Source organism: Mirounga angustirostris, unplaced genomic scaffold (genome assembly GCF_029215605.1).
Source record: "Mirounga angustirostris isolate CCGP_5_RB_7025 unplaced genomic scaffold, mMirAng1.0.hap1 SCAF_4, whole genome shotgun sequence".
Lineage (NCBI taxonomy): Eukaryota > Metazoa > Chordata > Mammalia > Carnivora > Phocidae > Mirounga > Mirounga angustirostris.
Genome location: NW_026991712.1, coordinates 145,052,757 through 145,068,571, shown reverse-complemented (window position 1 = coordinate 145,068,571; position 15,815 = coordinate 145,052,757). Strand labels below are relative to the sequence as shown.

Genomic DNA, 15,815 nt, shown 5'->3' with positions numbered 1-15,815 from the left:
ACATTACTGATATTAATAACGTGTTTTTAAGGATAAATATAATAGAGAATACTTTCCTTACTTATTCTAAATAGAAAATAGTTTTTTAAAAAGTCACTATTCAAGTTGGTCATGTAATAGATATCATAGAATACCAGAAGATTATTAACATATTTCAGAAAGTGGTCACCCAAGTTTAAAGTACTGATTATCACATTGTATTCTTTTTTTTTTTTTTTTTTTTTAATTTTTTTATTCTTATGTTAATCCCCTTACATTACAACATTAGTTTTAGATGAAGTGTTCCATGATTCATTGTTTGTGCATAACACCCAGTGCTCCATGCAGAATGTGCCCTCCTAAATACCCACCACCAGGCTAACCCATCCTCCCACCCCCCTCCCCTCTAGAACCCTGTTTGTTTTTCAGAGTCCATCGTCTCTCATGGTTCGTCTACCCCTCCGACTTCCCCCGCTTCATTCCTCCCCTCCCGCTACCTTCTTCTTCTTCTTCTTTTTTTTTTTTTCTTAACATATATTGCATTATTTGTTTCAGAGGCACAGATCTGAGATTCAACAGTCCTGCACAATTCACAGCGCTTACCAGAGCACCTACACTCCCCAGTGTCTATCACCCAGTCCCCCCATCCCTCCCACCCCACCCCCCACTCCAACAACACTCAGTTTGCTTCCTGCGATTAAGAATTCCTCATATCAGTGAGATCATATGATACATGTCTTTCTCTGTTTGACTTATTTCACTCAACATAATACCCTCCAGTTCCATCCACGTCGTTGCAAATGGCAAGATCTCATTCCTTTTGATGGCTGCATAATATTCCATTGAATATATATACCACATCTTCTTTATCCATTCATCTGTCGATGGACATCTTGGCTCTTTCCACAGTTTGGCTATTGTGGACATTGCTGCTATAAACATCGGGGTGCACGTAGCCCTTCGGATCCCTACTTTTGTATCTTTGGGGTAAATACCCAGTAGTGCAATTGCTGGATCATATGGTAGCTCTATTTTCAACTTTTTGAGGAACCTCCATACAGTTTTCCAGAGTGGCTGCACCAGCTTGCATTCCCACCAACAGTGGAGGAGGGTTCCCCTTTCTCCGCATCCCCGCCAACATCTGTCGTTTCCTGACTTGTTAATTTTAGCCATTCTGACTGGTGTGAGGTGATATCTCATTGAGGTTTTGATTTGGATTTCCCTGATGCCGAGCGATATTGAGCACTTTTTCATGTGTCTGTTGGCCATTTGGATGTCTTCTTTGGAAAAATGTCTGTTCATGTCTTCTGCCCATTTCTTAATTGGATTCTTTGTTCTTTGGGTGTTGAGTTTGATGAGTTCTTTATAGATTTTGGATACTAGCCCTTTATCTGATATGTCATTTGCAAATATCTTCTCCCATTCTGTCGGTTGTCTTTTGGTTTTCTTAACTGTTTCCTTTGCTTTGCAAAAGCTTCTTATCTTGATGAAGTCCCAATAGTTCATTTTTGCCCTTGCTTCCCTTGCCTTTGGCGATGTTTCTAGGAAGAAGTTGCTTCGGCTGAGGTCAAAGAGGTTGTTGCCTGTGTTCTCCTTTAGGATTTTGATGGACTCCTGTCTCACATTGAGGTCTTTCAACCATTTGGAGTCTATTTTTGTGTGTGGTGTAAGGAAGTGGTCCAGTTTCATTCTTCTGCATGTGTCTATCCAATTTTCCCAACACCATTTGTTGAAGAGACTGTCTTTGTTCCATTGGACATTCTTTCCTGCTTTGTCGAAGATTAGTTGACCATAGAGTTGAGGGTCCATTTCTGGGCTCTCTATTCTGTTCCATTGATCGATGTGTCTGTTTTTGTGCCAGTACCATGCTGTCTTGATGATGACAGCTTTGTAATAGAGCTTGAAGTCCGGAATTGTGATGCCACCGGCTTTGCTTTTCTTTTTCAATATTCCTCTGGCTATGCGGGGTCTTTTCTGGTTCCATACAAATTTTAGGATTATTTGTTCCATTTCTTTGAAAAAAGTGGGTGGTATTTTGATGGGGATTGCATTGAATGTGTAGATTGCTCTAGGTAGCATTGACATCTTCACAATATTTGTTCTTCCAATCCATGAGCATGGAACGTTTTTCCATTTCTTTGTGTCTTCCTCAATTTCTTTCATGAGTATTTTATAGTTTTCTGAGTACAGATCCTTTGTCTCTTTGGTTAGATTTATTCCTAGGTATCTTATGGTTTTGGGTGCAATTGTAAATGGGATCGACTCCTTAATTTCTCTTTCTTCTGTCTTGTTGTTGGTGTATAGGAATGCCACTGACTTCTGTGCATTGATTTTATATCCTGCCACTTTACTGAATTCCTGTATGAGTTCTAGCAGTTTTGGGGTGGAGTCTTTTGGGTTTTCCACATAAAGTATCATATCATCTGCAAAGAGTGAGAGTTTGACTTCTTCTTTGCCAATTTGGATGCCTTTGATTTCTTTTTGTTGTCTGATTGCTGTGGCTAGGACTTCCAATACTATGTTGAATAGCAGTGGTGATAGTGGACATCCCTGCCGCGTTCCTGACCTTAGGGGGAAAGCTCTCAGTTTTTCCCCATTGAGAATAATATTTGCTGTAGGTTTTTCATAGATGGCTTTTATGATATTGAGGTATGTACCCTCTATCCCTATACTCTGAAGAGTTTTGATCAAGAAAGGATGCTGTACTTTGTCAAAAGCTTTTTCGGCATCTATCGAGAGGATCATATGATTCTTGTTCTTTCCTTTGTTAATGTACTGTATCACATTGATTGATTTGCGGATGTTGAACCAACCTTGCAGCCCAGGGATAAATCCCACTTGGTCATGGTGAATAATCCTTTTAATGTACTGTTGGATCCTATTGGCTAGTATTTTGGTGAGAATTTTTGCATCCATGTTCATCAGGGATATTGGTCTGTAATTCTCCTTTTTGATGGGGTCTTTGTCTGGTTTGGGGATCAAGGTAATGCTGGCCTCATAAAATGAGTTTGGAAGTTTTCCTTCCGTTTCAATTTTTTGGAACAGTTTCAGAAGAATAGGTATTAATTCTTCTTGAAATGTTTGGTAGAATTCCCCTGGGAAGCCATCTGGCCCTGGGCTTTTGTTTTTTGGGAGATTTTTGATGACTGCTTCAATTTCCTTAGTGGTTATAGGTCTGTTCAGGTTTTCTATTTCATCCTGGTTCAGTTTTGGTAGTTGATACATCTCTAGGAATGCATCCATCTCTTCCAGGTTATCTAATTTGCTGGCATAGAGTTGCTCATAATATGTTCTTATAATTGTTTGTATTTCTTTGGTGTTGGTTGTGATCTCTCCTCTTTCATTCATGATTTTGTTGATTTGGGTCATTTCTCTTCTCTTTTTGATAAGTCTGGCCAGGGGTTTATCAATCTTGTTAATTCTTTCAAAGAACCAGCTCCTAGTTTCGTTGATCTGTTCTACTGTTCTTTTAGTTTCTATTTCATTGATTTCTGCTCTGATCTTTATGATTTCTCTTCTCCTGCTGGGTTTAGGCTTTATTTGCTGTTCTTTCTCCAGCTCCTTTAGGTGTAGGGTTAGGTTGTGTACTTGAGACCTTTCTTGTTTCTTGAGAAAGGCTTGTATTGCTATATACTTTCCTCTTAGGACTGCCTTTGCTGCATCCCAAAGATTTTGAACAGTTGTGTTTTCATTTTCATTAGTTTCCATGTATTTTTTTAATTCTTCTTTAATTTCCTGGTTGACCCATTCATTCTTCAGTAGGATGCTCTTTAGCCTCCATGTATTTGAGTTCTTTCCGACTTTCCTCTTGGGATTGAGTTCTAGTTTCAAAGCATTGTGGTCTGAAAATAGGCAGGGAATGATCCCAATCTTTTGGTACCGGTTGAGACCTGATTTATGACCTAGGATGTGGTCGATTCTGGAGAATGTTCCATGGGCAGTAGAGAAGAATGTGTATTCCGTTGCTTTGGGGTGGAATGTTCTGAATATGTCTGTGAAGTCCATTTGGTCCAATGTGTCATTTAAAGTCTTTATTTCCTTGTTGATCTTTTGCTTAGATGATCTGTCCATTTCAGTGAGGGGGATGTTAAAGTCCCCCACTATTATTGTATTGTTGTTGATGTGTTTCTTTGCTTTTGTTATTAATTGCCTTATATAATTGGCTGCTCCCATGTTAGGGGCATAGATATTTACAATTGTTAGATCTTCTTGTTGGATAGATCCTTTAAGTATGATATAGTGTCCTTCCTCATCTCTTATTACAGTCTTTGGTTTAAAATCTAATTTGTCTGATATAAGGATTGCCACCCCAGCTTTCTTTTGGTGTCCATTAGCATGGTAAATGGTTTTCCACCCCCTCACTTTCAATCTGGGGGTGTCTTTGGGTCTAAAATGAGTCTCTTGCAGACAGCATATCGATGGATCTTGTTTTTTAATCCAGTCTGTTAGCCTGTGTCTTTTGATTGGGGCATTTAGCCCATTTACATTCAAGGTAACTATTGAAAGATAGGAATTTAGTGCCATTATATTGCCTGTAAGGTGACTGTTACCATATATTGTCTGTGTTCCTTTCTGGTCTATGTTGCTTTTAGGGTCTCTCTTTGCTTAGAGGACCCCTTTCAAGATTTCCTGTAGGGCTGGTTTTGTGTTTGCAAATTCCTTTAGTTTTTTTTTGTCCTGGAAACTTTTTATCTCTCCTTCAATTTTCAATGACAGCCTAGCTGGATAGAGTATTCTTGGCTGCATATTTTTCTCATTTAGTGCTCTGAATATATCCTGCCAGTCCTTTCTGGCCTGCCAGGTCTCTGTGGATAGGTCTGTTGCCAATCTAATGTTTCTACCATTGTAGGTTACATATCTCTTCTCCCGAGCTGCTTTCAGGATTTTCTCTTTGTCTGTGAGACTTGTAAGTTTTACTATTAGATGTCGGGGAGTTGACCTATTTTTATTGATTTTGAGAGGGGTTCTCTGTGCTTCCTGGATTTTCATGCCTGTTTCTTTCCCCAAATTAGGGAAGTTCTCTGCTATAATTTGCTCCATTATACCTTCTGCCCCCCTCTCTCTTTCTTCTTCTTCTGGGATCCCAATTATTCTAATGTTGTTTCGTCTTATGGTATCACTTATCTCTCGAATTCTGCCCTCATGATCCAGTAGTTGTTTATCTCTCTTTTTCTCAGCTTCTTTATTTTCCAGCATTTCATCTTCTATATTACTGATTCTCTCTTCTGCCTCATTTATTCTAGCAGTTAGTGCCCCCATTTTTGATTGCACCTCATTAATAGCCTTTTTGATTTCTACTTGGTTGGATTTTAGCTCTTTTACTTCTCCAGAAAGAGTTTCTCTAATAACTTCCATATTTTTTTCAAGCCCAGCTAGTATCTTTAAAGTGATGATTCTGAACTCTAGATCTGACATCGTACTAATGTCCGTATTGAGTAGGTCCCTGGCAGTCGGTACTGCCTCTTGTTCTTTTTGTTGAGGTGATTTTTTCCGTCTCGTCATTTTGTGCAGAGGAGAATAGATTAATGAGAGAACAAAATGCTAGCAGAGTAACCACGTCCCCAGAAAATATACTCTAAACAAATCAGAAAAGACCTGAAGCAGTGGGATAAGAAGGGGAAAGAGAGAAAAAAAAAAAAAAAAAAAAAAAAAAGAAAAAGATAAAGATAAAAACAACAACAAACAAAACAAAAGAACAACAACAAAAGAAAAACCAGAATGTGATCAAATATGATCTATATGGTATATAGATCAGTGCCACACACTAGATTTGGGGTGTGTTTTGGTCTTTTAGAAGAAAGTGTCTCCCAAAATTTTAAAGAAAGAAAAACTTATATATGTACAAAAATAAGGGTTGATATGATGAAGGGATGGAAAATGACTGTAAAAATGGAAATTATAAAAAATTTTATAAAAGGAATTGATAAGAAGTTGTTTGAAAAAAGAAAGAGGATTTAAAAAAAGAAAAAAGAAAAAGAAAAAAAAAAAAGGGAGAGGATGTGATCAGGCAGGGGAATAGAGAACACCATATACTAGAGATTTAGGGTATATTTTAATCTGTTAGAAGAAACTATCTCAAAATTTTAAAGAGAGAACAACTTATATATATAAGCCAAAAATATGGGTAACTACTATGAAGGGATAGAATATGACTCTAAAAATGAAAAATAAAAATGTTTTTTTTTAAAAAAGGGATTGATAAGATGTTGTTTGAAAAAGGGAAAAAGAAAAATTCAAAAAGAAATAAAAAGACAAAAAGACAGTTAAAAAAAAAAATTAACTTTAAAAGACTAAGGAATCATGGTAAAAAAGCCGTGAATTCTATGTGCAGCATTCCCCTAGCGCTGGAGTTCTGCCGTTCTCATTGATCGGTAAACTTGGTCTTGGCTGCCTGTTCTCGCTGATCTTCTGGGGAGGGGCCTGTTGCCGTGGTTTCCAAATGTCTCTGCCGGAGGCGGAATAGCCCCGCCCTTGCCCCCTCCCGGCTAAGTTATCTGCTCGGGTTTGCTCTCCGGGGCTTTTGTTCCCTGCGAGCTTTCCGTACAGCTTTGGAGGCGGAGAGTGAAAATGGCGGCCTCCCAATCTCCGCCCCAGAGGAGCCGAGAACTCGGGCCCGCTCCTCAGTGAGCCCCCAGAGAAAAGCCGTCAGTCACTCCCGTCTCCCCGGTCTGCAGCTGCACTCCGTGCTCAACCGGCCTGTGACCACGCGTTTCTATCTCTGGCACCGGACCCGGTCTGGAGTCTCCAAACCCAGCAGATCCCTGCGGTGCACTCCCGCGCGGCTCCTCCCGGGGGAGGAAGGTGAGTCTCCCCGGATCGGCCGCTTGTTGGGTCCCTGCTGGAGGAGCAGGGGCCCGACTGGGCCGCGGATCGAGGTTAATGGCAACCCCAGCTGAGAGCCCGCGCCTGGGCTCCGCCTCTGCAGCCGGCTTCCCTGCTGCGTTACCTGGGAGCTCTGCTGCCCTCAGGCACCCCCGGTCTTTCTGTGACCCCGAGGGTCCTGAGACCACACTGTCCCGGAGGGTTCCACCCCCCGCTGAGCCACCAGAGTGACGTCCCTCGGCGGAGCAGACTTTCAAAAGTTCCGATTTTGTGCTCCGCGGCTCTATCACTTGCGGCCGACGGAGGCCCCTCCCCCGCCGTCTATCCTCCCGAATATCGCCTCGGATTCACTTCTCCGCACGTCCTACCTTCCAGAAAGTGGTCGCTTTTCTGCTGAGACAGTTGTTGCTCTTCTTTTCTTCGATCTCCTGTTGAGTTTGTAGGTGTTCAGAATGGTTTGATCCCTATCCAGCTGAATTCCTGAGAGGAGAGGAAATCCAGGTCTCCTACTCCTCCGCCATCTTCGTGCATCCTTTTATTTTGTGAATTTCTTGACCGTTTTTTATAGAAACACTCATTTTCACTGCTTTTGTGTTTCCTACCTTCATACTGTCAGTTTGGTCTTTCTGCTCAGAGAGTCCCCTTTAATATTTCTTGCAGGGCTGATTTAGTGGTCATGAACTCCTTTAGTTTTTGTTTGTCTGGGAAACTCTCTCTCCTGTATTCTGCATTATAGCCTTGCTGGTTAGAGTATTCTTGGCTGATTTTTCCCATCCAGCACTTTGAATATAGCATGTCATTCTCTTTTGGTTTGCAAAGTGTCTGGAAAAATCCACTGATAGCCTCATGGGGTTTCCATTGTATTTAACAGTCTTTTGCCTTGCTGCTTTTAAGAGTTTTAATTACAATATGTATGTCTTGGTATAGATCTGCTTTGTTGGGGGTTCTCTGTGGCTCCTGGATGTGGCTATTTCCTTCTCCAGATTAGGGAAGTTTTCAGCTATTTTGTCAAATAAGTTCTCTACCCCCTTTTCTCTCTCTTCTGTGATGCCTATAATATGAATATTATGTTTGATGGAGTCATTAAGTTCCCTAAATCTGTTCTTTGTATAATTCTTCCTGTGCTTTCTCCAGCCTGCTGTTCATTCCACCAAGCATATTTCTCATTTCATTTATTGAGTCCTTTATCTCTGCTGTGTTACAGGTCTCACTGATAACCTCTGCTCTTTTCTCAAGTCCTATGAGTATCCTTATGATTGTTGCTTTAAATTCTCTATCAGGCATGTTACTTGTATCTTTTTTGCTTAGATTTCCAGCCATGGCTTGTCCTTTTCTTTCATTTGGGACAAATTCTTGTGTCTTCTCATTTTGTCTAAGTTTCTATGCCTGTTTCTGTGTTAGGGAAGTCAGCTACATCTCCTATTCTTGAGGGTAATAGCTTTATGAAGTCCTATAGTATCCTGCAATGTAGTATCCCGGGAGTGTCTCCACAGCTCTGGCTGCTTTATCTTCAGGCCTGTTTGTTGTCTGCAGAGGCTCTCTTTGCCTTTTGTGGGCTGTGGCCCTGGCCTGAATGTGGTGTTTTTAACTAGAAATGAGACCTGTCACTGTTGCCACTGGAATTGAGGTCTCACAAAACTCCCAGGTTGGGAGATGGGGTGTTGCCAGGGGTTTGGGCTGGTCTTCTAGGGGATGGAACTTGCCACCCTACTGAGGCAAGCGGACTAGGAAAAGTAGTTCTTCCGGAGCTTGGGTAGGTGGGGCTTGGTGTAAGCAAGGTAGGTAGTGAGTATCGAGCTGTGCTGGTTCCTGCAGGTGGCTCTGTGCTTATGCTGAGGGGTAGGGGAGGGAAATGGCACCTGTCAGTTCCTTTGTTCCTGGAGGGGTCTTGCCCTGAATGCTGTCTCACTGAGACATGCTTAGAGCTAAGCAACTAACCTCCCTACTGTGTGCCCCAGGTGCTTTTAAGATGGCTGTTTCCACACTTTTCTTTTCTCCAAGAGCAGCCTCAGTGTCCTCCATGCTCTCTCAGAGCCAAGCACACTGACCTTTAAAACTCTAGGCTTTAAGCCCTGCTGGAATTTGGCCCCACTCCCATTCCAAGCCAATTGCTCTGGGAATTCATCTTGCCCTTTTTGACAACAGACAACTGTGGTTCCCTTCCCACCACAGTGGCCATGATCCATTTCTCTCCCAAGCTGTGTTTCTGTACTTTCTACCTTCTTCTCTACCTTTAATTGTGGAGTTTGTTCTGCCAGTCTTCAGGTCGATTTCTGGGGTATTTAGAAATGAGCCTAGAGTTCTCATATTCTGCCATATTCCCCTTTCCTGTGTGAATACTTCTGCTGCGTGGCTTTTATTGGTAAGTACCTAGAAGCTTAAAAAATAGTCTCACAGCAAACCATAAGAGACTATTAACTATAGAAAACAAACTGAGAATTGCTGGAGGGGAGGTGGGTGAGGTGATGGCATTAAGGAGGGCACGTGTTATAATGAGCACTGGGTGTTATATGCAACTGATGAATCACTGAACTCTGCCTCTGAAACTAATACACTGTATGTTAATTTAAAATAAAATTTAAAAAGTAGTCTCACAGTATAAAGAATGAGGTCATAGGACCAATTCCATCACACCCTTGAAGGCTAAAGAACAGAGCAAAGGGGTGCCTGGGTGGCTTGTTGGTTAAGCATCCGACTCTTGGCTTCAGCTCACATTGTGATCTTGGGGTTGTGAGATAGAGCCCTGCATCAGGCTCCACGCTGGGTGCAGAGTCTGCTCTCTAAAATCTTAAAAAAAAAAAAAAAAACAACAATGGAGCAAAATTGTTCAATTTTTCAGTGTTTTGAAAATGCCAACATATTTTAAAACAGCTGTATGCCTCTGTAGAATTTATCTCATGGATAGGCAGTGTACAGCATGTAAAAATAGAATGTTATTTACAGCTCCATTTTACTTTCTCTTTAATTCTATTTGAATGGGTGTTCAGGCATAGAATTATTTTTCTTACTTTGGACAACAGGATGTTTTAAACTGACAGCATATGTATATTATTTAAATTGTGTTAAATATATTTAGGCCCTTCCTTTAGGGATAAATTACTTTTCAGTATCCTATTCCCAAAAGAAGCTTATATTTGTCTGATATTTTTGATAAAGGAGGACACTTATAGACTGAGCCATAATTACATTTTAAGATTATGCCTTAAATCTGAGTATTTTAAAGACCTTGGTTACACTATTTGCTTTTCAGAATTATACCCAATTTAAATGCACAACATCTTCTAGAAATTATAAACAGTCGTGTACTAATATTAGAAGCAAACTAACCATCTGCACAGCTGCCTAGGTGCCATAAGGTGTGATTTCCAACTTTGGCTATGGCTCATTAAATAAATGCTCAAATTCTAACACACACTGTTTCACACTCTCTTGAGCCAGCAGTGAAACAGAGACTGACATAGACATTGAAAGATAACCATTTAGGAGGAAAACCAACATCTGAATGTGGAGGATTTGTTTTTCTCTTCTCCATTTCCATAGATCCCACCATCCCATTTGACATGCGAACTGAACCTGAGGTGAGGCAGTACTGAGGTCTCAGACTAGTCCTTACTAGTGCAGGCCCTGCCACTGGAGCTTGGTCTTCCTAAGGTGACCAGCCTTGATGCCTGAGAAAACAGAAAAGTAGAGGCCAGCAGAGTAGTGAGTGGCAGATTTCTTACCCAGTTTGATCGTTATGCTCTGTAGAGAAGTCTGATGCTATACGCAGGAGACACAAGAATAAAGCCTCTCCCAGAGTAATCCTCAAAACTTCCTGAATTTAAATAAATTCAGTAGTCTTTCTTTGAGACTAATGTACACAACAGTGTATTAAGTATTTAGAATTCATGATTGTAGTATAAAATCAAACCACTTACTTGAAATCTAGATGTTCAATTAGTACATATCCATCTGTAGAAACAAAAATCACTATTACTAATCTGAAAGTTAGAGAATGCTTGGAAATTCCTTTTTCTTTTTAACAGTGATTGAAATTTTATGGGTGATAAGCCAGTAACTTCTTACATTTGCCTTTGGAATTGCGACAAATCACTAGATTTTCTTCAGTGGTATCAATGACTTGCAGTTCTTCTCCAGGGGTTATTGGCAAATCGAATATTCCATTTCTTGCATTACTGGAACATGCCACTGCTGTGTTGATGACAGTAATCTCTTTGTCATACTGAAAGAAGAAATTACTAATCAGACTGTATGTGCAGTTTTTATTCTAACAAAATTAATGCAGGACATAATATAGTAACCTCAAACTCAAGATGCTAAATATTAAATAACATCTAAAGGAATAGAAAAATCGTAAAATGCCACAGTCTTACATTTAATTTGGTACAGTCCTATTTTCAAAGTGTTTTCACACCTCTTATCTAATTGTACTAGCATGAATTCCGGTGGATGAGATACCTGTAACATGGGTATAACTTAAGTTCCATGGATGTTAGGTTAGCTGTTCCAGTAGTAAGGTTACCACCAAACTTGGGAATGGAGAAGTTTAAAAAAGTAAGAGGGAAAGAGAAAAACCTCTTTGTGTGTAGTGCTTTAGAGTTCATAATGTTTTTACATACCTGGCAGTTCTAGATGGCACTCTTTCTACCCTTTCTCTCTGGGTGGGCTTATATATAAAGTAGTAGGTATGGAGGACAATTCCCACTCTCCTTCTGGGGTCAAAGACAGGCATTTGTGAAAAAAACTGATGAGAAATTCAACTTACGACCTTAAGGGAGGTTTTTTCCTGTGTGATAAACTAGCCAGCCTATATACATCTATAGGTATATCACCTTCTAATGTATTGATATGATGACTCAGAAAAAGTTCCAGAATACAAAGCTTATGTTTACAGACGTCTACTTAACTAAGTTAGGGTGGCCAGACATCTCCCTCTGCTCAGGACAGTCTGCTTATATCTAGTATCTCTACACATACTTAGAATTAGGATTAGGGATGCCTTCTTCCACTCTCAGAAGTTTGCTGAATTTGAATGATAAAGTGTATCACTCTATACCAAATGGGAGCTGATCCACAAGACAGATTTTTCTTTTGCCTAACAAAGTAATAACTTCCTCACTGATTTCTTACCATTTTCCAGGCCATTGTTCATTATGAATAGTGATTTCTTAAAATGAAAATCTAATCAGGTCACTTTCCTTTTTGTCAAATTCTAAAGATTCTTCATTGCTTTCATGATAAGATCCACATTTTTCAGCTTGACATTCAAGTTCCTTGGCATACTGTCATTTCCCATGCTCCTATTTCTGCCCCATTAATGAAGCCACATCAAGCTGAGTATGCCAGGTACCTTTTATACTTATAGGCCAATGCTCATTTGGTTTTCTCTGCCTGAAATACCTTTTACTCTTAACCACTTCTAATGAAGACTTCCACAACTGCAATGTATAATCTTCTGTTTAACTACACTTAGTATATACTATTACAGCATTTAATAACCATCTTAAAATGAAAATGGAAGACAGTTTTATTCAACCTTGTACTCTTAATGCCTAGCACAAATGAGGCACTAATCTTTTGTGATTTGAGCTGAATAAAAATTACTGATATGGCGTAGTTTTTCTAATGATATATAAGGAAAACACACCACAGGTAATAAGGAAGAATGGAATCATACACATGAGATAGGAGATAGTCACAAAGTGAGAAAAGCACTAAATGGAATGTAGGGTCATTTCAGCAAGTAATTGTTACACTGTTGTTTTTCAGTTAAACTAATAACATCACAGTTGCAGTAAATAATTTCATATCATGGCTTCTAGATATAATAACCCTAATCAGCTTTGGTCCAAAGCAGGAGTTATTAATGATTGTGAGGGATTTGTGTATATTCTTTTTTAGTTCAGTCCAAAAACATTTTTGGACATTTCCAAAGGTAATTTTATTCTGCTCTACACATGGATATAAAGATAAGATAACCCTGTCCTCCAAGAGCTGTTTAATTGGTGAACACATAATTACAATAATGTTAGTGCTCGTGATAAGCTCAGATTAGAGGTATATAGAAGAAGAGTAATTGCCTTCATGAGCAAGTGTGGGTCAGTCTTCTGGAGGAGAGGAGATGCCTTGACTGGGTGTTGTTAAGTGATCGAAAGCTAGTCAGATGGGGAAGAGTAGCAAGAGTATCACCAGATAGTTGGAGCAGACCAAGTACATGCCTAGAGGAAGGGAGTAGCAGGATGGGGACTGAAGAGGATGTTCATTGAAGGGACAGAATTGAGTAGTTTGTTGCCAAAGCCTGAAGTGCAAGGTGAAGAATGGCAGGAAATAAAATCTGAAAGACAAGGAGAAGTTATGACAGAAAGAGCTTTATATGTCATGTTAAGAAGCCTAATCTTTATCCATTTTGTTATGGGGAATAGTAGTGACTTGGAAAAATTTTGTGAGCAGGATGCCCACATTCTCTCTCTCAATCTAGTATCTGGGACCTGGGAGCTATTCAAAATGTTTCTTAATAAATTCTCATGGTGACAGTATATGAAATTACAAGGAAGGACTATTTGAACCTTGGAATTGAGGAAATACTCCATGGATTCATAATGACAGAAGAAGTCAAGGAGCTTCAGATACACTGCTTCCTTCATTCACTCATTTGTTTCATTTGTTTATCTAGTCATTCATTCACTCACCGAACACTGTGTGTCCAGATAGGTTGGGAGGTAAGGAGCAATCTTGAATGAGACAATCTCAGAGAGGACTTGAGTTTAGCTCAGAACACACACACAGGCTGTGTTATGACAGACCAGTGTTAGAACAGATATGTGTATAACAGATAGATAAAATGTGCTGAATAACTTTCCCAAGAAGAGTGGGTGACATTTGAACAGAGCCTTAAGAATAACTTAGGAGTTTTTCCAGGCAGAGGGGATAGCAAGTGTAAAGGCATGATAATATAGAAATGCATCAGGAAAAAACTGTATCAGCTATTTAGTCATGGATCCTATCCATCCCAGAGGCAGAGGTACAACACTCTTACAGGATCTTTAGTAATATTAAAAGCTAGGAATTTGTTTATAACTTGTACCTTCTGAGGAGAACATACCTTAAATTGTTCTCTAAAACGTTTTTCTTCTTTTTCTATTCTCATCTTTTCTAAGTTTTGCTTCGTGGTTCTGAAGAAATTTCTAGGAGATAAAGTGGCAAGAAATATGCAGGTCAGGTTAAATGTACCATAATAAAACTCTAAGTTCCCAAATCTATAAACTCATGCTACTTCAGGATAAATTCAGGTATAATTTTGTATGTATATATTTTTAAATAAAATCATAAATATATATATAATCCTATATTATGTGGGTATTTGTAGATGATTATATACATAACACATATTTCCAGTAGAGCACAGTGTCAGAACAGTTGAACAGGGTAATACCAATTGCTTTTTCCTATAATTAAAAAGGTTGTGGGGGCGCCTGGGTGGCTCAGTTAAACCTCTGCCTTCAGCTCCAGTCATGATCCCGGCGTCCCGGGATCAAGCCCCACATCCGGCTCCCTGTAAAACAGGGAGTCTGCTTCTCCCTCTCTCTACCCCTCCACCCCCCTGCTCGTGTTTTTTTTTTTTTCTCTCTCTCTCTCAAATAAATAAAGTCTTTAAAAAAAAATGAAAAGGTTGTGGGGTTTTTTTTTTTTTGATACCAAGATAATAATTTGGAATAAAATCAAATTGGTTAAGCAGTTTAAGTTAAAAAACTCCTCTGAATCAGGGTTCAAAGTATAATTAGCTTGTTAAAAAAAATCATAAATCTTTGTGCTTCAATCAGAGAACTGTTCTGTTTGCTGAATGGTTCTGGAGAAGAATGAAATTAAGAAAATAAAGTAAGATACCACAAAATAAGTGCAAAAATTGTCAGCACATAAAAGTTGATAGATAACCCTACAGCAGAGGCTGATTACACTCTTAATCCTCCCTTTTCCTCCCTCCTGCTCTTCACGTGGGGGTTGGTGCTGCTTTTTAGCAGTTTCATATATTGACAGAAGGAAAAAAGCAAGTCCTGTTAGTTTTATTCAGAAGTGTCTCCTACATCTTTTTCATTCTGTCCCAAGATTATAGCCACTGCCACATTTCACTTTTAACCTGAAATAACATCTTACTCTTGCCTCTCCTTCCTCAAATCCATCTGCATACTTGCCTCCCTAGTCATCTCTCTAAAATGTAATTGATGTCACGCTTTTGCTTAAAACCTTTAATTTGTCTCTAGTGCCCATAAGATAAAGTCAGATTCCTTAGTGTGGTACATAGGGTATTTTATAAGCTAGTCCCAGTCTACCTTTCCAGCTTCACTCTCTCTCTCACACACACACACCCACACACACACACACACACACACGTGTTAGAACATTAAGCATCTGCCTTCAGCTTAGGTCATGATCCCAGGGTCCCGGGAGTGTCAGAACAGGCAATTTCTATGCCTTTATACGTTTATATCCTTCCCCAACTTCTCTGAAAATTTGTCATCATCTTTGACTCATAAAGGGATCATAGAAGGGTTGAACTAATATAGAATGCATTTCTTATTGGTGGAACAAGTTATGGTAGAAACCATTTAAAAAGGAACAAAAAGCACTAGAAATTGATACATCAATCTACAGGAATATGATCGCCCCAATATCACATTTTAAAATTTACCATATTTTAAAATTTACTCAGTTGAAAGTAAAAGTAAACTATATTTGTTGTAAGAAAAAAAGCACTAGAAAATTGTTTCCTGAAAGTCTTACGTGTACATTAAAATACTAAACATTTTTTTGTGTGTGGAGTTGTGTCAAAAATTTCACTGATATTTTCTCTCTTGAAATTCTGTTTTGCTATGCTATGTAAAAGTATGAGGTTTAAGGTGGAGGGATGCTTTTCTAGTCTGTGAATACATCTTTTGAACTTGGGAAAAGTAAGTTACATCAAGTCTAATCCCAAAGAAAATAAGGTAATGGAAAGGGCCATCCTATGCCATCCTCTG

At 39.4% G+C, this 15,815-nt stretch overlaps 1 protein-coding gene across 1 annotated transcript in view; it reads right to left on the bottom strand.

Moving 5' to 3' along the window:
• Positions 1-10,714: 10,714 nt before the first annotated feature.
• The window catches only part of FYB2 (FYN binding protein 2), a 94,598-nt gene continuing 89,497 nt past the window's right edge, over positions 10,715-15,815 (bottom strand). Inside the window, 3 exon segments of the mRNA XM_045899083.2 lie at positions 10,715-10,752; positions 10,867-11,023; positions 13,904-13,997. Of these exon segments, the coding sequence (XP_045755039.2) occupies positions 10,715-10,752; positions 10,867-11,023; positions 13,904-13,997 (289 nt within the window).